The 25,087-nt window shown below is 38.1% G+C and overlaps 1 protein-coding gene across 1 annotated transcript in view; it reads right to left on the bottom strand.

The window, feature by feature from the left end:
* Positions 1-8,216: 8,216 nt before the first annotated feature.
* The window catches only part of SYT1 (synaptotagmin 1), a gene marked incomplete at its 3' end in the record, with an annotated part of 225,879 nt that continues 209,008 nt past the window's right edge, over positions 8,217-25,087 (bottom strand). Inside the window, exon 8 of the mRNA XM_082742418.1 lies at positions 8,217-8,347. Coding sequence (XP_082598544.1) covers positions 8,217-8,347 — 131 coding nt within the window. The remainder of the gene's footprint in view (positions 8,348-25,087) is intronic.

Below are 25,087 nucleotides of genomic sequence, written 5' to 3' on the forward strand. Positions count from 1 at the left end.
GGCTTTAGAGTATGGTCTTGTTGTATCCCACTTGCTAATAAAGCTGTGCTGGAAATTTGTATACCTCTTGGCCATTCAGGTACCAGAGTCCAGTTAGGTCTAATTTTATGGTGGATATAATTCACTCCGGGTCACAAGTGGAGCAAAATGAAATAATATATCTCTGTCTTATTAACTACATGAAAAATTTCGTGTGGTTCCATGCTTCATAAATCTTCTATAATACCTGAGACTGTAATACTTTAAATTTTAGGGTTTTTTTGTTTGTTTGTTTGTTTTTTCTTTTCAACTTTTGCAAAGTCTGTAGATGTATGGAAGTTACTAGAAAACTTTCTGGTCATACTGTTTTCACTCCAAGTAAAACTGGTTAACAGGAGGTATATTTTTCTTCTCCGCTGTACTTGATTCATCATATACTTGACTAGAAATAAATTTTTAATTAATATATGTGACAAACACATCAGTGTTTAAAACCACAGCACAGTGGTTCTGGAATCCTAGCAAGGGATAGGCCAGGGATTATATAGTGAAGCCTGAGCAATTATCCAGTGGATTAAACAGACTATTGTGGAACTAACTGCCTGCTTTATTAAGACAGTAATGATGATACCTGAGGATGTAATGCTGTAATGATGAGAAATCTGACCTTGCAGCCACATTTTGTAAGTTTTAAAGGAGGCAGAAGTAAATGAGATCAGAGAACAGAAGCTTTCATAAATCAAGACAACAGATGACAGGAGCCTGGGTGAAAGCATAATTGTAGACCCGGGATGAAACGAAGAATTTAGAGCTGTTACAAAGTAATTTCTGTGCCATAACTCTCTGGGGATTTATAAATATCAGAGAAATAGTAGATCCCATGGTCAAACTGCTTCTGGACGTATTACCTGGACCAAAAAAAACCAAACCAAACCAAAACAAAAAAAAAAACCCAAACAAAACCCAAGCCTAAACCCAATGCTGCCCCCCCCCCCTCACCAAAACCAAATCAAACCAAACCAAACCAAAACAAAAAAACCCGCAGGGACAAACCAACAAAAATCTTTCCTTGTATGTTTATTGCATGTCATAGTTTACAAAGTTTTCATGGGCATTACTTATCTGGCCCTTTATGAAATTTGTGAAATTTGTGAGGTAAGACTTCCTTACCCTTTTAATCCACATGTGGGCATGAGCTGAGTCACCTCTGTTAAATAACTTGCTCAAAGTCTCAGTAAGAACATGCACTGGGTCTCAAATCCTTGCTTTTTCCAACTATCTCACTAATGTCAACCTGAGTAGGAGTGTCTGTGCTTTCTGGAGGACTCTTCCTTTCCTTTGAAGTGAGACTTAACAGTAACTTCCCACCTTGTTCATTTGGTTATTTAGTCTTCAATTTGAGCAATTTTTAGTTCTTTGATAGTTGTGGGACTGCACAAGGTCTGGGACTTTGGACGCATTATTTAGCCACCATGGCTTCGGTGAGACTAACTACGCCCAGAAATGACAGCAGACAGGAAATGCCCTTTCTTCAAAGGACTTGGACCAGAGTGACCAAATGCCTTGGCTGCTACTGCCATCTCCTGTTCAGAGTGGCTAATCCCGGAACTGCTCTTACATACATCTGCTTAAAATTCAAGTGTTAATACCCAGGCCAAACTGCCTCCAGGTGAGTCAGGAATATTGCTCATGCATGTGAGGTTCAACCCATTCTGGAAGCAATGTCTTTTGGCAGTGCCCAGTGTTGGAAGGTGGTACGAACAGGATTAACAGAGGGAAGATTATTGTTTGCAGGAGGAGGTAGCTGGGAAAAACAAGTCTCCATGAAGCGGAGATGTGGCCAAAGGTGGAGGAAAAGCAGCAGCAATGTATGCCTACTCTGAGTATACTGCTTGAAAGACAAACACATCTACTCTAAGACTAAAATCTCTGCATGGGCCACGTACAAGGGAAGTGAAGGAACATAGCCTGATCTTCTGATACCAGGAGGGGGCATTGAAGGAGTTTTGATGTAGCTCAGAAGCACAGACTGTGCTATCGATACACCCCATCTATAAGCCGAGGCCAAGAACTAAAATGGCAGTGGTCCACAAAGACGATTCTGGATCTTCTCAGAACTTAGGATTTGCATTTCTGAGAATGTGAGGACCAGAACCATCCCAATGGAACAGCAAATGGGCCTAACCATTCCAGGATTCAATCTTTTCTTTCTCGCATGGCCTCCCAACTAATGGGAGGCAGCTCGGTAACTGGGCTGTGGGAGGGGAAGTGGGACAGAAATGGTTATACTACCACCTGGTGCTAAATTGTCATTGCTGGTGACATTCTACTACCTCTCACATCGTCGAGGTCCTTGCCATATTTGTGGGATGGCCTCCTCTCAAAACCATAGAGGCCACTCTTATGAACCTATTTTCCTTTCAAGATAATTCTTGATGCTAAATTTAAGTTAACTTCACTTATTATTAATGGGAGAGACCCACACAGTATGATCAGTCACAGGTAATGAACCACCCCAGGGAGAGCTCTAGTGATAAACCCAGAGAAGAGTGAGTCATGAAGGAGTAAAAAAAGAATACAGATTACAGTACCTGACTATTTGTCTAGAACACTAGCTTCCAGCAATAAGACTGCCCTTATTCTGGTGGCACCAGACAAACAAACATCAACTTCTCAATCAATGACCTGCTGATAGAGTTGCTCAGTGTGAAAATGTTCTCTGTTCTATCTGGACACAGTTAAATACTGCAACTCACAATTAGTCCTTAAGCTTGTTCATATAGGGCTTACCCAAATATATTCAGCTCATAGTTTTCATTCTGTGACAGAATGTGACAAAGAGGGTATATGTAGATCTCGGTCCAATCAAAAGGACCACTTGACAATCTTTTTCTTGATAGCCAATATAAAAATTTAGGCTCCACAAATAATTTTTTCCCCAAAGACCTGGGAATTTCTTGCCACCTAAATTACATAAAGACTGATGAGTATCGGGACACCTGGCTGGCTCGGTCAGTAGAGCATGAGTCTCTTAATCTCAGGTCATGAGCTCAAGCCCCATGTTGGGGTGTGGAGCGTACTTAAAAGAAAAAAAAAGTATTATGAGTGTTGGGTCTAATTGTTTTGTGCAATGTGATTCTGTACCTTATGTTCTGAGAACTATGCTAGGCAAGCAGGAAGGCTTACTGGACGTAGGCTTTACCTTTAGTGGCATGGACCTGACCACTGGATAGCATGTATATCTCAGATGAAGTCGACTTCTGCGGATAAACGTCGTGCATGTCCTTGCTTGTAGATCTGACCAGCCACTGAGGCTTGACAGTAACTCACAGGTGAATTCAATCTTTTTGTTCCTAACACTGTAGATTCCCAAAGGGCATGGTGACAAGCATGGCTAAAGGTTTATTGGCTGCTGCATTGGCAGAGGCTGACTTGTGAGTGTTGAGAATGTGTTTTAGGGCCGGGTGTAGCATAGTGTAAATTTGAACCTTGCTCAAACATGACCATGTAACAATTCTATTTCTGGGTTTTGTTTTGTTTTGTTTTGTTTTTCCAATTTTTAAATAGAGTAAAATTAATCTTACTAAGTCCAGCCATTGTAATTTAATCTGCCATTTATGGGACTTGCATAAAGTAATTGAGGTGTCCAACCAGACAGACAGCAATTAGAGTCCTCTGGTATTTGATAAGTAAGCTTTATTGGGTACCCACAGTTTTGCTTTTACCCTGCGAAATCTGTATTCAGAGGCCAAGTTCCTATGCAGTGTTGTTATCCTGCTTATCCTTAGAGCTCTGGCTCCAGTTCCAATGTATAAGAGTAAAATGGATTCCAGGACTGATTTATAAAATATGACTCAGCCTAATATATTTAAAGAAACCACACAGATCAAATAATATATACTCCCATGTTTGTTGGAAAATTTCTTAGGTGAGATTGTTCTTGTAATCAGGCAACTTCTAAGATAGTTGTTTTCAAACAACTATCATTGGAATTGCTGAAGGGCTTATTAAAAACAAATTGTTGTAAAAAAGCTTTTAAAAAAATTAAAAAAAAATTTTTTTTATTTTGGTATATTCCCAATAGTTTATATTTGCTTCTGTTTTCCTTGCCTCAGGAGACATATCGGGACCTATGCCAAAATAAATAGCCTTTGCACAGAAAAGGAAACTGTCAACAAAATGGAGAAGTAATCTACTGAATAGGAGAAGATATTTGCAAATGATATGTCCAAATCAGGGCTTAATATCAAAAGTATATAAAGAACTTATAAATCTCAGCAGTGAGAAAGCAAATAATCTGATTAAAAAAATGAGTAGAGGACCTGAGTAGACATTTTTCTAAAGAAGACATACAAATGGCCTACAGATATACCTGATAAGATATTCAACATCAGTAATCATCAGGGAAATGCAAATCAAAACCACAGTGAGATAGTCCAAATGGCTAGTGTCAAAATGACAAGAAAAAACAAGTGTTGGTGAGGATGTGGAAAAAAGTGACCCTTACACACTGTTGGTAGGAATGTAAATTGGTGCAGCCTCTGTGGAAGAGAGTATAGAAGTTCCTCAGAAAACAAAAAATAGAAATACCATGTAATTCTACTGGATATTTACCCGATGAAAACAAAAGCACTAATTTGAAAAGATATGTGCACCCCTGTATTTATTATAACATTATTTACAATAGCCCAGATATGGAAGCCACCCAAGTGTCTGTTGATAGAGGAATAGAATGTGGTATGTATATACACAATGGAATATATTCAGCTATAAAAAGGAATGAGATCTTCTCATTAGTGACATGGATGGACCTCTAGGTATTATTAGGGCATTATGCTAAGTGAAATAAATCTGACAGAAAAAGACAAATACCGTGTGATTTCACTTATATGTGGAATCTAGAAAACAAAGCAAACAAGACATGAAACAGACTCATCAGTACAGAGAACAAACAAATGGGTGGTTGTCAGAAGAGGGGGAAGATGGATGAAATAGGTGAGGGGGATTAATACGTAGAAAATTCCATTCGTAAAATAAATAGGTAATGAGGATGAAAATAAAGCATAAGGAACATAAATAACATTATAACGTGTTTTATGGTGACAAGTGGTAACTATGTCATTTTGAGCTTTGAGTACTGTACAGAATTATCTAATCATCATGTTTTAGACTGAAACTAATATAACATTGTATATGAACTGTATTTGCTTAATGAAAATTTAAAAAGAAATTTTGTGCCCTCCCCCCACCACAGGTGCAGCCCATCTTGGGTGGGGTCTAAGAATTTGCATTTCTGACAGTTTCCTAGGTATTGCTGGGTCTGGAAGCACGCTTTGAGAATCTCTGCTCCAAGAAACCCAGGTTTTTAACCAGCCTCTCCTTAACTGTCTCTTTCTCTGTTTTAATCTCTAGATTGTTCTCATGCCTGTTCATGGCTGTAGTGGGCTGGACCCTGTCTCCCCAAATTCATATGTTAAAACCCTAAGGTCCAGCACCCGCAGAATGTAGCTATATTTGGAGACAGGGTCTTAAATAGGTAATTTAAGTTAAAACGAGGAGGGCTGAGTCCAAACGAAGGCCTATTATGAAAAGCCTGACCACTGCTCAGGAAGAGAAAACGCTGCCCCCAGACTGCCTCCGGCCGTGAGTGTCTCCTGGGCCTCCAGCCTCTCTGCCTACCCTGCCGCCTCTACAATTTCGTGAGTCATTGGTTTAAAATCTTTCTACTTTATTTATTTATTTTTTTAAACTCACATATCCATTGTATTGGTTCTGTTTCTCTGGAGGACCCTAATACAAGGTCTCATTCCCTTCAGTTTCTGGTTGAAGCCTGAGGATAAACCTTTTCTTATGACTGGTTTCCAATGAGCGGAAAGTACTGGGAAAAAGAAACTTACTGGCTTTTCTCATATGCAGCCATCATTTAACGTCTTTTATTACGATTTATTCTGATGGGTTGGATATTCATGGTGTATGGCTAATGCTTTTTGCTCATGAAGAGAACCTAACTGGCATTCCATTGTGGGACCCTCCTGCTTTTTAACTGATTTTGTTTGTGGTCCATGTTCTAACAAAGGCAACTGCCTCCCAGGTACGTAACAGTTCATCTAGACTGGGGTCTACTGAGGAGAGCTAATTTAGGCTTTTCATATGCTGGGGAATCACGGGAAATTTCTTTGGCATAGTCTGAATGCTTTACAAGTATGTCAGGATGGGTGGACATGGTGTGTTACTACCTTCATTGTGACTTTTCCCTAAGTCCTGCCTCCCACACAAGGAGGACTTAGTGAGCTTTCACAGAGATATCTACATTAAAACAGCTCTGGGGGAGTCATGAGCTTTCCTGAGCTCGCTCTGCTTTCATCCTTTGTTGCAGGGTTTCTTCTGCCTCTGGCGTTGGCATGATTGAAGATAGGGGGCTATTTAGGTTTGCAGCGCAAACACCTGTGGAAGTCTGTTTCTCAGGCCTCCCGTCTAAGAGGTATTTCTCAGGCTGCCCTGCTTTAAGTTAGCTCGAAGAACAAAAATTAGAGCCTTCAGAATTGATCAACCCTAGATAACTGCAAAAAAGACTTTACCAACCTCCAAACCCAGGTTTTATCTGCAAGAGCTTGAAACCTGGAACCTGTGCTCAGGCTAGAGTCACACGTGTCGAGATGGCAGCACCTACTGGCCAAGTGTGGTACGGCAGCTCTGGAAAGGCACCTCCACTTCCAGGCAAGAGCGGGGCTAGCCCCACAGGGTTTGTGTGCGGTGTTTCGGTGACTTTTCTCCGGAGAAATTCTTGTTGGGAGTTTTTGAGGCCCGGAGTGTAGATTGACTCAAGCTGGAGGGCCCGCTCTAGTGTCAGAAGGTTCTGTGAAGGGCTCTACACTTCTGAAAATGCTGAGGCACTTAATGCGCCAACAGTGTTGTGAGTGTACACCAGGGCTAGGAGCATAACCCCCCAGGGACCCTCTGACTTTTTAATTCTTTTTTCCTAAAAGGTTTGAGACTTAATTGTTAGTACTTTTTCCAAGTGGTTATCTTCTATTGACAAGTGAAACAAATTGAAAAAGAAATTCTTTTCATAGAAATCTGCTAGCCAAGAAAAGCACTCAGAAAAGACATTTATTCCAAAGTGGAAAAATTGGCAATGGATTTTTGACAAACGCTGTATCATGAGGAGGGGTTTATATTATTAGCTTCATGCGTGCTAAGTGAAAACCTTATGGGTATTTTCTGGCACATTCTTGATAAAATGGTATATATGTGAAAGTTGATGATTGACTTGATTCTAGTTAATGTAGTTATTTCAACTTAACCACCAGTATTAAATTTGCCCTTGTTGGACATTTGTACTTGAAGCATTTTGATAGATTTTGTATGCTAATGTGAAGTGGATTAGCCAGCTGACATCTTGTCTTACAGATGAGGTTAGGGACATAAGACTCTGAAGGGGTTTATTCAAGGTCACATTGTTTATTAAAACTGGCACCCAGATGCCCAGTCCCTAACTGCTACCATAGCCCTTCTCAAACTCCTGGGCTGACTACTTGAATCCACCGATCATTGTTCTGTTGTCTAAAAGGGTGAATGAAAGCATAAGACTGATATTTGTTCCACTTTTGGACTAGAGTTTTGGTTCTACATGGACTTCATGGAAACCAAAGGACTAGCATGTCCTGTGGCTATGGCAACAGAGGAACAACAGTGAGTTAGAAACGGTGAAAAAGCCAATGCTTGCCTTTCAGCAAGACACCATGAGTCCAGAGCTGCCTACCAAGCATTGTGTGGTTGCATCTGTTGAATTCTGTCAGATGGCCTGCTGACATATAACTAAAACTGCTGAGCCAGCGGTGATTAAAAGGGCCAGAAAATTCTATAGCTCTGGTTGCTGGTACTTTGCTTTCTCACAGGCAACCAGCTATCTGTCCTCTGGTTTTTCTCTGCCTTCTGGAAAACTGACAACTCTGCCATGCATCTTCTTTCTCTGACTTTGTGCCCGGTACACTCTAGGATATTCAGGGGATGGGGGAGTGTTGCAAAGTGCAGCTGGCAGGGAGAGTAATAAAACGACATGGGAAGGCTGGAAGTTCTAGAAGGATGGAAATGGGTTCTTCAATGAGGAGAGCTGGCCTCCCGTATGCTGGGCATTATGCTTGATTCTATGTACTAGCCTCTCCTTTATTCATCAACAGTAGCCAAGAGAAGGAGGTTTTGTCTTTGCTTTGACTGGAAAAACTGTGGCTCCTGCCTTAATCAGCCTTCTGTCCTTGTGCCCACTTGTTTCTATGTAGTTGTACCATGTAAACATACAGGCTAAGTTCAGCATAGAGGTGCGAGAGTGGGGAGCTTGGACTCCACGCGGAGGGTGCAGATAAGGTATCTGGAGAAAAAGTAGAGATCCAAGAATAGGAGAAAAGGTGAAACTAGGTGTGTTCTAGTCCTTTTGGCTCTAGAGAGAAGGACGCTCAGATAAACACTCTGCTTTTATTTAAGTCCATTTGGTTTGTCCAGCAGAGCTGCAAATGAGAGATCTATAATCTTTGTAGATCTTCTATGGAAGCTTTGCTTCAAAGATGCTGTTCTTATGGATATAATGGGTTGTCTTAAATTCTATTCCTCAGGAAAAGTAGGAGATAGAAAACCATCCTGAATTCCAGTGGTTCTCAGTACTTCAACACCAACATCCCCTGGGCACTCATGAGAAATACAGATTCTTGAGTACCACCCCAGACCTCCTTGAGTGGGCCAGCAGTCTGCCTTGACCTGGGCCTCCAAATGATTCTGAAGCATGCCCAAGTTTGAGAGCTGATTCTTTACTCTGTAATATTTACCACATGAGGATTTAATCTCTTTCCCCATTTATATATGGAAAAAAAAAAAAGCCTTAAAAAACCCATCAATAGTCATCATGATAAGACTTAATTTGCTTTCTCCCCTGATATGTTCTGGAAGATGAGATAAATGGAACAATGTTGACGTGTTGACTGTTCCTAATATAAAGAAAGCCAGTGCGAGTTTTTTCCTTCTTGGCAATGTACTTGAACAGTTTAATTGACTTCTAGAGAAAATTAAATATGAGTTCTAAATAACAGGAACATCACCTCTGATTTTTGACTTTATCATAATATTTTCTTCGACATCTGCTGATGACAATGATTGAAATTTTAAGAGGGAAAAATTATTCAAATGACCACAGACAGCTTGTTGCAAGGTCCTATAATCATCTGCACTTATAAATAACAGTATCAATAATCCTTCTAAAACTTGGAAAGACCAAGGAGAAGATCACTATTCCTTCTCCTCCCTCCTTTATCCTGATCTCCTAAGAAAAGAAATAGTTTTGAAATAATAGGATTCTAAGATTGCAGAATTTCAAAGGAGACCGGGCACAACAGTACTGAACTGTGTATTAATGTTGCCTACACTGACTAGGCGGAAGTTGAAATTACATGATTTATTTTCATGGTACTGGTGATTTGTATTATCTCGAGCTGGAGAGTCATGGCAAATAGAAGTTTGGGGAAGGAGCAGCTAAAAAAGCTGTGAAAAAATATTGTTAAATCACTGTTGGAGAGAAAAGAATTGTTTCTGGTTCCTAATAGCAAGTTCTCCCTTCTCCTGAAAGTCCTTCATTTCTAAAATCTGCCGTTCCATACACCACATCTTTTCTTTTCTTAAATAGTAACGAGTTCTCCCTGAAAACTTTCTTCCTTAATAAGTCCTGTCTGCAAATGTTTGATATGTATCTCTTGTTGACAACATTTTATATATGTTGATTTATGTAAGTAAACATTAATCATATCTTAATTTTTTTTTTCTGGAGTACTGAGATCATATTCTATAAATGTTTGTTTTGATCAGCAGACCTCTACTGATTTGCTATTGCATATTTTCCACCATAATGGGCATTAAGACACAGGTGCCAAAAGTAAACCCAGGAAAATACAGTTGGCTGATCATGCAAAGCCAGGATAATTTAAGAATTCAACATAATAATTCAAAAAAATTTTTTTAAAGATATTTGCTTAGAAGCCAAATAAATTTCAGGTGATGGGGGGAGGGAGGTAACTTGGTGATGGGTATTAAGAAGGGTACCTGTTGTGATGACCACTGGGTGTTATATGCCACTAATGATTCATTGAACATTACATCAAAAACTAATGATGTACTCTATGTTGGCTAACTGAACATAATAATAAATTAAATGTGGGTGAAAGCCAAATAAATTATTAAAAACAAGTTAGTAACTGATAGGAATTTAGCATAGACCTTCTTATTCTATTGACCTACGTGTGAAATTCCCTCAATGGTGTTTGAACAGATTTCCCTGGGAGTTCAGAGGAGCTTAGCTGTGTTGTAGCAAGGGCCCTCCTGCCCCAATGTTCTCCTGTTCTGTGGATCAGACTGACCTTGCATACTGATCACTCTGTCTGAAGTGTAATGAAGGACAAATGGACTATAACTGGTAGTAACAAAAAGGATATTTTGCCTTTAGAAATAAATTAAGTCAGAAGGCCAACTTTTAGCTTGAAACAACAATTCAGAATCTAATGTTGGTAACAGGAACATAATATAACCTCATCCAGTTACAAGACTAAATTAAAAATGTTCTAAGAAACACAAAACCAGAGATTTCAACTCTACATAGTAATACAGAGTTTAAAGTTGATTATAGAATACATAATGTAAACTTTTCCTAGAATCAGAGCTGTTGAGATTAGAACATCACCTAGACTTAGGAAAAATCCATCAGGTGCCCCTACTTCTTTATTCTTAATCAGAAAAAGAATGATTTCATTTAACCTAGTTTTGTGCTAGATTAGTATTACCTGGGAAACATTAAAAAAAAAATAATTGTTTCCTGTAATCTTCAGCTCTCTCTCTTGAGATAGAGCCTGGGCATCTGTATTTTAAAAATCTGCTAGGGGAAACTCTGATGTACTAAAGATCCAGAAAGTCTGGACCAATATCCCATTTAATATTTCAATATTTTAATATTAAAATGTGCTACAAAATTGTCAAATATATTCTCCTAGCATGTATTGAAGTGAAATACAAAGTATCAGTTATGTAGGAACCACCTCAGTCAATCATCCTGTGGTGTGGTGGGGCGATCTCAGATGATAATAAGCCTTTCCTTACTGTTGCCTGGAAATCTGTTCATGTACTCTTTGAAGCCCATAAAATGGTTTACATAATAAATACCTCAGTTTCTAAAGTATTAAAACATTTGATTTAGAGATGGATATAGATAATTTCATGTCTGAGCATTAACCAATTAAAAATTATGTGTCTAGGTATAGTAACTACTGGGCAAAGTATTACTGAGTATTTTGCAGCCATATTAAGACAAAGTCATGATTGTCTCATGGATTATAAGAATGTCTTCTTAACTTTATTACAATGACTAACTTAGGAAAATCTGGGTATCTTTTTTTTTTCCCCAAGTGTGGTCTGAAGACCTTGTGTACTAAAAATTCACTTTTGATATGCTACACATCAACTTGTTTTTCCTTCCCCTTGATATTCCTGTACATTTTTTCCTTTCATTATATTCTTTGAGTAAAATATATACCTTACATAGAATAGGAGAAGAGATATTTTCATTAATCAGAGATTAGTAGTAAGGTCTGTAAATGCTGAACTCTCTATTTTACTAATTAATCTACAATGAAATCATTCAGAAGAATTTTTGAAGTGCAGACATGATTGATTTATGTCTCTTCTCTAACCAATCTTCTTCTCTACCTTTTGTCAAATGAGAGTAAAGAAAATGTGCTTAATGCCTGCTATGTATCAGGACTTTTAAAAATCGGGACGCCTGGGTGGCTCAGTTGGTTAAGCCACTGCCTTTGGCTCAGGTCATGATCCTAGTGTCCTGGGACCCAGTCCCGCATCGGGCTCTCTGCTCAGCAGGAGCCTGCTTCTCTCTCTCTGCCTCTGCCTGCTTGTGTACTTGTGCTCGCGCTTTCTCTCTCTGACAAATAAATAAATAAAAATATTTAAAAAAATCACTTGGCATTAAAAAATGATATAAAATTATATGTATAGTGTATAAAAATTTTTCAAACATTGGGATTATAATGAGATTCATCTATTTAACCTTAATTTTATTGATAATTATGGAAGTAATTTTATATAGACAGGCTAATCCATTTAATGACTAAATACTAATGATTAGCGAAACAACTGGAGTGTAGATATACCATTGGTAAGATTAAATTTATGGTCCAGTTGTTTTAGCGTTTCAGTGGTAAGAGGGAAAACCCATCATCTGTTTTTTGAAATGATGCTGTGGAAATCTTTTTTGATGTATTCTAACTAGGTATTTCAGGTTGTTGATGTGGACTGAAATAAGTTTTCTTTAACATAAAATAAGCCAAATAGATGCGTTCCTATCTCAGTAGTCAGGCATTCTTAAATGTATGATTTTGAAATGTGTCATGCTCTAAGATGAGATGTGAGAATAAACGGTAGGACATGTGTCGTCAACTTCTGATTGGTATTGATCTTTATGAGTTTAAATGGGTTCATATTTGGATACTGAATCATCTGCAGACTGTCATATATTGTATAGCAATCTATCTTTATCAGTGCTTATCAATTGCCTATACAGGTTAAACCTGACACACTGTTTGAGCTTCTTCCTGTAATTTTTTTCTAGGTGCATTTTCACTGTTTTCAATTTTTCCTTTCCAGCAAAAGCAATATTATTTCCATTTTGACAACTGCTTCAGTGATATCCTAAATTATATTCGTATCTGCCGGTCTATTGCAATTCAAGTTAATACCTAGCTATATACCTCCAGCATTCACCAGGTACTTATCACCCAGCTATCTGGGCTACGTGAACAGTTTATGTATTTGTCTGATTTAAATAATACATGGGACCAGATGCTAAAGCATTAGAACAGATTGCAGCCAAGTAATGTATTCTCTCTTCCATGCAGTCCCTGCTGGAGCTCTCAAGTTAGTAAGCAACAAGGTATACATTGAAATGGCTATGGTTGCTGGTCCTCACTTTCCCAAATGGAGCAGCAGAGAGATGTGAGGGTTTGGTGGAGGGGTAAATATTGGTAGTGTTTGCTCTTTTTCAAAGAGCAGGGGGAGAGCAGAATGAAGTGGGGGAAGATGGAGGGAGGCCGACAGAAGTCCGAAGAAATATTTTCAGGATTGTCTATCCAGACATGGTTAGACTACATCTCAGATTTCTTTAACTGAACCAGATCATTGTTAATTAAGCGGAATCATCTCTATATATCTCTCTATATAAATTATATATATATAAACATGTAAAAATTTGTCTTCTTAAACTTTGCATTATCTTAAATTGGTTTACCTCTCGATTCTCTTTCTATTCTTTCTTTGTCCTTTATACTCTTAAGTAAGTTTTATGTTACAAGTAGGGAGTAAAGAAGTATCTTCCATCTTCCTGTTCTCATTTGCTTTATCAAATCATTTCCTGTTATAATTTATGTGTCCGTAATCTGTATTTGCTAGGTTCTTATATACTCTTTGAACAGCTGATGTTACAATCTATAGTAAAACTGTCTACATCATGACTTCTCATATTATATGTAGTTTTTCACAATGTCAAAAAAAAGTTGATGTGGTTTTGTAGGTATATTAGAAAATAAACATTTCTTAGAAAACAGTTGGTGATTATTAGTATGTTTTAAAATTGTTGTCCAAAGTGTATTTCCATGGAAACTTGCCTAGTTAGATATTTCAGACATACATTTTAAAGATTGAAAATATGCATGGAGATACACTCTTAAAACAATATCCAAACTCTTCCTTTGGAGAAACAATGATTAGGATTAGATTGTTCTATCTCCTGTATTTGTTACCCACTCATCCTTCAAAGAAGATTATTTTTGTGGTGGTACATGCTGTTCATTTGGTGTAGATATAGCATATTTGGAGTATGAGTTTAAAATGTATAGAGATTGGAAAGCTAGCAACAGATTGATATTTTCTATGTAATTTACAAAATTACCCTATATTGATACTTCATTGTCAGTCATGACCTCTAGAATTCTGTCTACTGTCTTTCAAATCTCAAATGCAGTTTTATACTCCTTGGTATTTTAAAATTCCTTGGTTTCTGATCACAACAAATCTGCTATCATGAATAAAAATCTTATTTTCCTTTCAGTTTCCTGAGGGCTGTAATCATGTGCAATTCTGTCTACCATAACTGTTGAGGGACCAACTAAAGATTCTATTACAGAGATTACAAAAGATAGTGTCATCTTGTCCTTGCTCTTGGCAGCATCTTTGCCACTTTCAGAAAACAATGAAAATAGACCACTTTAGCTCTTGGCCATCTTCTTAATACATACTTTGGAGTTAATGACCTATGGACTGTGTCGTTCTTCATTAAATCAGTTTTTTTTCATTCTTGGGGCCAGGGAGTGGGGCGCATTTCAAAAATCTTAAGCAGTAGGATTCTGGCCTTTCCAGATGTGTACATTTCAGAGCCAGAAAGGAATTTTAAAAGCTGCTTTTATGGTTTGTTTAAAAAAAAAAAAAAACCCAAAAAACAAAAACCTTGTTAGCTTTTGTGTTTTGTTGTATATCTTTGAGCTAGTATTTCCCAAAGGGTGATTCTTCAAAAATTTGCACTGAATAACATGGAGTTAGTAATCTGCAGATACCTGGGTCTCTGTCCAAGAGATAATCATGATCACTGTGGGGGGGTGGGTGTGTGTCTGAGCACCTGTATTTCAGCCAAGTCATCCAGGAGATTCAGATGCATTCTGCTGATAGGAAACAACCGTATAAGCACTGGGCCCAGGGTCCATGACTGCTCTTGAGCATTACGACTGTTGATTGCTCCTAGAACATAATTTGCACTGGGTGGCTGGAATGAAGTGCATGAAAGACTTTGAATTCAATGGAAGAGCTTGGACGTGGAATGAAGTCTTCTAGGATATTTGCAGTGTTCCTGCGATGGGGTGGAGCAGTCTGTGGTGAGCTAGGAGAGGAAGCCTGAATGTCGGTAGGCTGCTAGAGCGCAGTACAGATCAGTGAGTCAGAAGCCAGACAAACCTGAGTCCCAGCTCCGCCTCTGAAGTCCCGGACAGTTACATAAGCTCTTAAAGTTTCAGTTTCCTCCTCTGCAAAATGATAATGACAGTACCTGCCTCCAGGGTTACTGTGAGGATTAGGCGGGATCTTCTCTGTGAGGCGCATAACACAGTGCCTGATTTATATCCAGGACTTAGCAAATGCAGGATCTTAAGTTATTCTAGTTAATTAAAAATGCTCTTAGCTGTCATTGGCTGTCATATAATTTAGGGCTTAAAAAGCCTATCAAAGACATGATACAGGGAAAAGTATAGACAGCTCCTACTGGAAAGGTGACATCCGTGTTGCTAAAAAATAAGATTAGTAACATAGTCCCTAGTCTATTGAAAGTGTGCCTTGAGTCAGAGAACTGATATTTCCACATTTTTATATCTTGTCAGGGTTTGTTAACGTGAATGAGAATAATGTGATTACATACAATTCTGTAGCAAGTAGAGAGAGTCCTGGAGTGTAATGGCAAGTGGGATTAATCTTCCTAAGCATGTTTTTCTGAATTTTATGGCATAGGCAGGTTTCTGGCACTGTGAATACACATCCTTAATGACATTCAAGGGTGAGTTCAATTGGAGTTCGTTAAATGGCAGGATTTAGGTATGTCACAGACTTAGCAAAGGAGGTCTGAAATCATGTATATGTATATCATGTCCTCGAATGATATTTTTAACAACATATTTAGCCCTGGAAACTGGGATTTAAAGTACTGGCTTCTTCCAAAAATTTTTCTTGTGAATAGAACATGGAAACTCCTCTTAAAATTTCTACCACTACAAAATTTGTGCTGTTTTAAACCTATAGTTCTTTCCCTGGAACAAGTAGTGTTTTTTTGTTTTTGTTTTTGTTTTTGTTTTTGAAAGAAGTAAGAAAAACTGTGTGTGTGTGTGTGTGTGTGTGTGTGTGTGTGTGTGTATGTGTATAAGAGAAAAAGGATATAGGTAAAGGCAGCAGTGGTAATAGATGGGCTCCGAGGAACTGGAGAATTATTACAAGTGCTCTGTAGATATTTTCTGACCCAACTCCTGACCCAACTCAATCTTTAACCCCCTATAGCTATATGCATACATTTTTAGATATTTGTACAATGGATAGAAGAAAATGTGCACAGGACATGGAGGCTCTTTTATTTTAATGTAACAATGTGACTTTGTTTATGAGAATTTAATGTCCATCATAAGGTGTCAAAGATTTTGGACTGAATAGATCACTAATTGATATGTTGATAATATGATTATATGATCTTATAATAAAAGCCTACTTTGTAAGAAAAGATCTAAAATGTGTGTACTTAATCTCATGTATTGGTCAAACCATTCTAAATATTTATTTATTTATTTATTTGACCAAGAGAGATAACCAGTAGGCAGAGAGAGAGGGGGAAGCAGGCTCCCTGCTGAGCAGAGAGCCCAATGCGGGGCTTGATCCCAGGACCTTGAGATCATGACCTGAGCCAAAGGCAGAGGCTTTAACCCACTGAGCTGCCCAGGTGCCAGTGGTCAAACCATTCTAATTCCCAACAGTTATTTGTATGCAAGCATGAATAGTCTGGATCTATACATAATTAGATATTAGGGAAATTTCCAAGACCATTTAATAGATATTATAGTCTCTCTCTTAGCAACTATTACTTGGGCATTTCTTAAGCATGTACTGACATTATAAATAACTTTCAAAATAAGCTAAATCTTAACTAGCATCCCCAACAGAATGCATATGAAGAAAATTTTACGTATCATCCTTAATCAAATGCACATAGAAAGAATAATAGAATAAGAAAATTGTGATCATAACTGGCTAGAGATATTTAAAAAATTTCTATATAGCGGACATTTAAATAGCTTCATATGTGAGCTTATATATATATGAAGTTATTTGAATATAATTTTTATTCTCTACAGTGACTTCAACAGGCTGGCTTATTAAATAAAAAAATAATAGAATCATTGATTTAAAGATGAAAAGACTTCAGATGTTAAAAAGTTTAATTTTTTCTTTTGAGAGATTGATGTCTGGACAAGCTATGTGACTTGCCCATGGTTATGGTTCTCATTATGGCACGATTGCGGTGATCTCTTCAAGCAAAAGTGTACGGTATGTCAAATATTTCTCTTATGAAGGATACCGGTGACATAAAATATTCAAAGATGATAAGGTGGGTAAGAGGGTGAAGATCCCAGAAGTGCTGAAAATGAAGACAAATTGAGATGAGATAGACAGGTTAAGATATTAATGGTGATGGTAATTTGGAGTGTCTCTGATCTCAAGTTCATTTCCTTGATCCCCTACAGGCAGGTGGCTAGGCAGACTTCATTGTGTCAAGTGTGTTCAGAATGACTTTGCAAAATGCCACGATAGTTGCTGTTCGAATAGAACGTCTTTGATGTGTGTAAAGTTCGAGTCATGAGAACAAGCAGGAAGGGTGAGAAGGGCACAGAACTGTGGAGACATAGGCCTTGTACAGGATGGCAGGGGAAGCTAGGCCACTGTGGGGCAGGGGCGCCCACCGACCCAGCCGGGCAGGGTGACTCTGGGCGGGATGCGTGGAAATGATGAACTTGAGGAAACAGCATTATGAGGTTAGAGATGATGATTGTGAAAGATACTTAAAAACCTAAACACTAGGGAATTCTAGGCATGCAGGGTAGTTATTAACATTTTATATAAAAGTTTAATGGTCTTGGAAGATAGTCTATGCAGTAGAAAACAAATGGAGAAAATGGGGGGAAAAATTCCAAAGACTTTTTTGGGGAAAAGTGTGTCTATTTCCAAAAGAATCTTATATTTGTGAACTTTTTTGGGTTAGAAATGTATCCTTTCTAACTAGATTCTCTATGATAACATATTTTAAATGTTAAGAATCAAATTTCTGCAGAGGGATGTTGTACCTTTCTTTGGGGGTGTTTAAAATAATCTTATCTAAGTAGGGCCAGGGACTGGAAAACTCCCGCGGGTTAATTCAGGGCCCAGGATAGGCAGTGTTGATTTAGAGTAGTTCTAACAGCACAAAGACAAGGTCGGAGACCATGGCAATGACCTTCACATGCACCATCTTCATCTTGAGCTAGCCCGAGTTACCATAACAAATTTTATTTTCCTTTTAGCTACAGACTCTAGCTTGTTCACTGACAGGCCAGCTAAGCAACAAATGCTGGAAAAGAAGCAATCTTTGGAGAGCTATGAATCACTATGTACTTTTTCACCTGAGACACCAGAGGCAATTTTTTTCATGCCCTTATTTCTTTCAGGTACTATGCTTATATCAGGTATATTTTCCTGAATTAAGAAATAGGTAATGAAATTTATATCTACAGTTGATTGTGCCCCTCAAATTGGTAACTTTGGCCCAATATACCAATTTATTCTAAAGCACATAATATCCTGCATATATGGTCTGGCTTATAATTTTGCCCTGGCACCATTTTGAATTATAAATCTTGGCACTCTGACATCGGTAATTTGGGTAGCACGATTTTAATTGCATGGATGATGTTTTGGGGGATGAGCAGGAAGATTCTGGTTATATTTTTAAAGTTAATCAGACTTGAAAAATCAATGAATATACATAAACCTTGATTGAGCACCCACAAATAGAAAAAAATACACAATCCCGAGAATTCATTTCCAGTAACTGATTATATAGTCCTTGTCTCTATAGAGTTTGGGAGAAAATTCTTGATACCTGCTTGTTTCACAGTGTAACCCAATATTCCTCCCATCACTATTAGCTATTATTATAAATTGCTTGGTGGAAATAACCATTACCAGAAAAGAGTAAATAATCCAACAATAACTCAAAAGATCAGGGAATTAAACACCTATGTATAAACAGATTAAGAACATAATGTCTGTAATTCAGGAGAAAGACAATTAAACCTATCCTATAATAAGTCATATTTTCTCACATCTGCCAATGATACTGAGTCAACTTTCATTCTTTTTTGCTGATACACTTCTATTCAAAACCTGAAATGTGGGAACTATTAAATCATCATCATGGCTCTGAGTATATGGTGCCCCAGATGTCCCAGGAGAGACCGTGAGAAATGTTTGTCAAAAGTCCATCTCTGTGCCATAGCATTTTTGTCTCTAACCCATGTGGTCAGGCAATGTAAAGCTACTTAAATATTTTGTCAGTGAATGCATATTTTACATGTTGATGCTTAAGTGGATATTAAACATTTTTATATTTCTTTCAGATATGACCACTCTGGTTACAGATCCCTGTTACATGATACATTTCTGTTTAATACAAAACTGTTCAGTTGGTTTTGTCTTTAATACCCATGAGTTAAAAAAAACCCGGAAAAGGCTGTTTAGTGATTTTTGGCATACAAATCTAATCATGGAAAATTTGGTTTATACTGTTTATGAAATATGTACTATAAAGACTTTTTTTTTTTTTTTAAAGATTTTATTTATTTATTTGACAGACAGAGATCACAAGTAGGCAGAGAGGCAGGCAGAGAGAGGAGGAAGCAGGCTCCCCGCAGAGCAGAAAGCCCGATGCGGGGCTCTATCCCAGGACCCAGGAATCATGACCCGAGCTGAAGGCAGAGGCTTAACCCACTGAGCCACCCAGGCGCCCCTACTATAAAGACTTTTACACAAACTTGCATATTAGCAATTGCGATGAGCCTATGTTTAAGAGGTGGTTAGTGTAAATACTTAAAATCTGCTGGGTATTTTCAAAGCTGGGAACTTTTCACTTGCTGGAAATAATTGTTGCTGTTGCTGGTATAATTCAGCCCTCTGTGAAATATGAAAACATGATGTATACGGAGAATTTGTTTCTACTAAGACTCAATTTTCTTTATTTCTGGAAAAATTATCTAGATTAAAATGATCACCTCTCAGCATACCCTCAATATTAAGTTCTTCAGAAGAGGGTAAGTACTCTGGTTGAATAACTAGAGCACAAATATGTTCTGTATGATGCTAGTTTTCCCAGAGAATTTCCAGATAGTAGGCATGATCCAGGAAAGTTTATATTCGAGGAGCCAGTTATCACAGTTTCATTTTTAGAGTGTTCTAGAGGTGAATTTATCTTATTAACTCATAAAGAGGAATTTGTGCTTTTTAGAAAGGCACTGCTTTATATGATTAAGAACTGAGAAGTACAAAGTAAAATTCCTCTCTGTGTTTAGGCTTTATTTTCATGTGTCTGTAATCTAGGGATTCACTCTTTCATAAGAAGAAATAATTTAAAAGCTATTGCAAGAACAAGTAAACCTAATTAAATTCTGATCATTCCACTGTTTTGTCTAACTGTCACTTCTGCAAGGGACAACAGCAAAATGTTCATAAAGGGTAGTTAGTAAAGCAGAAGGATTTTGTTTTGTTTTGCTTTTTAAGGAAGAACACTTAAAAAATTAGCTTGAATAGCCATCTGTACCATATGAATTTATTTTGCTATTGTACTCTATTACTTGGGATAAAAATAGTTAGAAAATGGCAATGTCTGTTCTATAAAGCATATTAAGGCCTCTAACAGGCTAACAATAAATATTTCAACCGTTGTGTTAAATGTGGGTAAATTTCCCTTAGAGCATTCGTAGAAGAGGGCAAGTGACCCTATATTATATGTAGTACCAAATACCACAGACTACCTGAGAGAAAAATCTTATATTTTATGAGTAGTCTAGAAAGGCTTGCTTTTCTGCAACATTTGAATTTATTTAGTAATTCAAAAAGGGGACTGTGCTGTGACATTGACATTTCATCAAATCCCACGAATCTCTATTTGGTGTTTGGAGTACAAATCATTACCATAGTTTCAAATCTGCTTTTTTCCTCTGAAACCCTATACTCACATTAGTGCTAAGAGGAAAAAATGCTGAAACCCCATTTTACGAAGCGGGATCATTCCAGAAGAGTAGCACATGCCTACATCCTCCATTTTGGAGGAAAGCTTTATATAGAATTCTTCTACCTCCTCTGATTTCTCTTTGTTTTTTTGTTTGTTTGGTTGTTTTGTTTTGTTTTTTTCCCCTTTCCTTTTATAGATTCTTAGTTATTTGAGTAAATAACAAGGGAACAGAATGATTCACCCATTTTTTCCCTGGCTAAGTACCTTAGGGTGTCAGAAAAGGAGTTTCTCTGGAGAATGTGAAAGGGAGCAAAGCATGTATTTCTGTATTTCTCTAGAGTCCCTGAGGTTAGTGGGCCTTCTGAACATTGTCCAGAATTGTACGGAAACGTGAGCCTGAGTTAGTGGGGGGTGGTGGGGCGGGGTGGTCGGGGAGAAGAATGTTTCAGGGAACGTAAGTGTCATAAGGATTTTAGCGTTCTTGTACTAGGAATAAACTTCAGAGCACTATGGGCACATGTATCTTATTTTCATGAAATGCCTTCCACTTCAACCTGAGAACCATCTATTACCATTCAGTCATTTCCCTGAAGTAAACTGTTCCCATGACTGAGAGCCCCGGGTCATTTCCCTATAAAACATTTCCTTAGTGAGGGGAGGGGGGGCTTAGGTGGGGGGGTACCTTGACCACCCACTGACGAAAATGGTCTTAGGAGCCTGCCTCCTTGTGAGACACCACCACCCCCCAGCCCCACAACCATAGTTTCATCAGCAAGCAATGAAATAGGTTTTTACATGAGAATCGAGGACCAGGGGCCTATCTGTCAGAGGTAATTACCTAGTCAGATTATCTGCACCTCTGAGGTGAAGCCAGAGATCATTATAATACTCTGTAATTAGTGGTTATTATTTTATCTGTTCATGCCCGAAGTGTGAATAAAAGGCACCTCTCAGCTGGACAGTCCTATCCTAACAAGACAGGGAAAACACTAATTGTCGGCATTTTCTTTGCCATGGCAACTTAAAATCAGCTTGCTTCCAAGTACTTTGTAGCTCAACCAGGCTCCTAACCTGCACATAGCCAACGTGGCATTTCATCCAGGAGTATCTAAAGCTTTAGCCCAACAACAGGTATAGGTATTATCTTGACAAAGACATGCATGAGAAGCTGCTGGTTTTTCTCTGTGGGGATAAGAAGTGCATTCTGGACTTGTTCTTGGCAGATGTTATTCTGACAGAAATTCAGAGTTCAAATCCTTCAAGCCCCTTGCCCTGCCATGTGCTGAGATGGGAAGTAAGTACGTAGAGCTGCTCCTGCATTTCAAGGCAGAGCTGCTACCTGGACCTTGGCTTTGGCTACTCTGCCCTTTGCAACCATGGTGGTCCTCTTATGTTCTTCGAGGAGATTGTAATATAATTCCCTGATATATATATATATATATATATATATATATTTATATATATTTATATTATTATATATTATATTATAATATATATATATATAATATATATAATACCCTGATATATTATATATATGTAATATATATATAATATAATTCCCTGATTCAGTGGGAACTTGAGACGGCCTCAACTACAGGGTTTTGCGAAGTTTAGATATACAGTTTAACATTTGAACAAAGGGATAGTTTCCTTTGGAGACAGCAAAAGATGCATCTCTAATGCTGTATAAAAAAAAAAAAAACTTCTAAAGTAGAAATCGGAGAATTCAGAATCACAGTATTATAGCTTAATATAGGCCATTGATCATCAGTTTTTCAAGAACTAAGAAGTATGGTGCAATAGCTAGGGTCCTGGATTTCAGATTCCTTAGTTCTTGAAGCCATAGTTATCTTGGCCGCAAAATGTTGATAATGATAGCGTATATTGCCTAGAATTATCCCAGGAATAACATGAGACCAAGATTGTCAAATATCATCACCGTGCCAGGGCATGGTAAGGTTTGAATAAGGTAGCTGTTACTTCTGCTCCATCAGACCACATGGTACGATTACACGTTGGAGAACTCTTTTGTGGGTCTGGCATTCTGGGACACATAGTACATTTCTCTGCCTGACTTGGGGATTCTGCATGGGAGAATGCTTAAGCAGGACCAGGAAATTTTGGGTTTCAAGAAGGCAGAAGGTGCAAGTAGGTATCGCTAGGAGATGGTAAGGTTGAAGGGAGAACCTCTTTTGCAAAGCTACATTGGGGGTTTGCAAGGACAGCTTCTTCCATTCCTGTGAAACAAGAGCTTTAAGGAAAGGACTTGATTGACCCCCTGCACCGATAGGAGTGATAGATATTTGCTGACTGGCTGACTGAATAAGGTGTAAGTGTGAATGAATATGCTCTGGGAACACATTTCAGATTTTATCTTTGCCAGAGCGTCTCTCTGAACTCCTATCTGTCTTCAGGGTATGCTAATTAGTTCCTGCTGTTAATATTTTCTCAAAAGATCTAAATGACAGGTGCTGTTTTACCTCCTTTTTTAGGGGGAGTTGAAATAGTGTTGAAAGACAGGCCAAGATGAGCGTTAAAATTATCATCTTAATAGCAAAGGGAATCTTTTTAGGTAAGATGGGTCAATTCTACAAGTTTTCCAAAGATATCAAATTGTTTCTGGAAAGGGGGTTTAGGCTTACAAATCAGAAAACCTGCTCTGAGTTAGAAGGCCTGGTGTAGGTGACTGGTTCACTCGTTTACACTCTGAGAACTTGGTAAGAACTTTAACTTCCTCAGTTTTTTCCCTAGCTTTTCGAGGGGGTAGACACCAGCTGTCTCAGCTCTTTTGTGACTGGAACATAACGTACCCCCATGTAAACTAGTAAGCACAGTGAATGGCAGAGAGTAAGCCCTTGATAACGGTTACTGTTGTGTGTGTTCTCGGGTAATCTTCATATTAGTAAACCTGCTTGTCAAGGTTCTGGTTCTATCAGTTGGTGTTTCGGTACACAAACAGCTGCGATTACTGTAGAGGCGAAACACACAACAGAGAGGTTTGTTTGAAATCCCAGATGTCCTGGGGTATGCTACCAGGCTCGGAAATAAAGATTTCAACCAATCCAAACACTTGGGCTAAGACTTTCCGTAAAACACCAGGAAGCTTTATGTGGATTTGTGTAGTTTACACTTCTCTTTGAGGTTTTAAGATGATTAACAAAACCGTTATGTATTTTCAAGGTCCCTAGAGGACTCCTTTGGAATGGTATCACAGCTGGCACGTTTTGGTAGCCTTCAGAAGGCTAATTTTCTTTGTTCCTTGAAAATGTACATGTCATTAACCAGACATTTTCAACTGAGGTTTTAAAAAAACAACAGGGTCTTATTTCCTGGTAGTCTTCTTAACCTAATTAAATAAGTGACCCGTTATTTCAAGCACATCCCATTCTCTTGCCTGCATTTTGGTAATTTGCTAAAGACTTCTCTGCTGATATGTTTATTGGGTCCACATACTAAACTGTAATCTCAGAACGGAAAATGATGATGAAAGTTGTCAGAACCATTACAGGAACACAAGAATTAAACGCATTTCTTTTCTCTGGAGGAAATTAACCTGTAGGGAGGTGGAAGATAACAGATCCCTGATCTCCCATTTTGAAAAACACCTTGACACAAGCCCTGTTTCCAAACATACTTTTTTTTTGTTGTTGTGTTATGCCTTAATACATCTTTTGCACTAATTTTGGGATTTGAGTTTGAAGAAATTACATGTAAAAATTGGACCGTAATAGTATTTCATGCCTACAAAGTAAATTCAGAAATAGAAAGGCAAGTTTTATATCTTCTATAGGCATTTTCATTTATGCTTCCTGGCAAAGCCACAGTGGTACACCCTTAAGTCTAAGTTATTATTATTTTTTTAATCCTCCTTCTACTTTTTTCCATTTTATTTATTTATTTATTTATTTTTTTAAAGATTTTATTTATTTATTTGACAGAGAGAAATCACAAGTAGGCAGAGAGGCAGGCAGAGAGAGAGAGGGAAGCAGGCTCCCTGCTGAGCAGAGTGCCTGATGCGGGACTTGATCCCAGGACCCTGAGATCATGACCTGAGCCGAAGGCAGCGGCTTAACCCACTGAGCCACCCAGGCGCCCATCCATTTTATTTTTTATAAAAATTTTTTATTTTTTATTTTTTACCACGGTAAGGGTACTCTTTAATCCACATTCCCTTTTTCCCACATTCCCCACTCACCTCCCCTCTAGTAACCATCCATTTGTTCTCTA

Source organism: Mustela nivalis (genome assembly GCF_964662115.1).
Source record: "Mustela nivalis genome assembly, chromosome: 7".
In the NCBI taxonomy this organism is placed as follows: Eukaryota; Metazoa; Chordata; class Mammalia; order Carnivora; family Mustelidae; genus Mustela; species Mustela nivalis.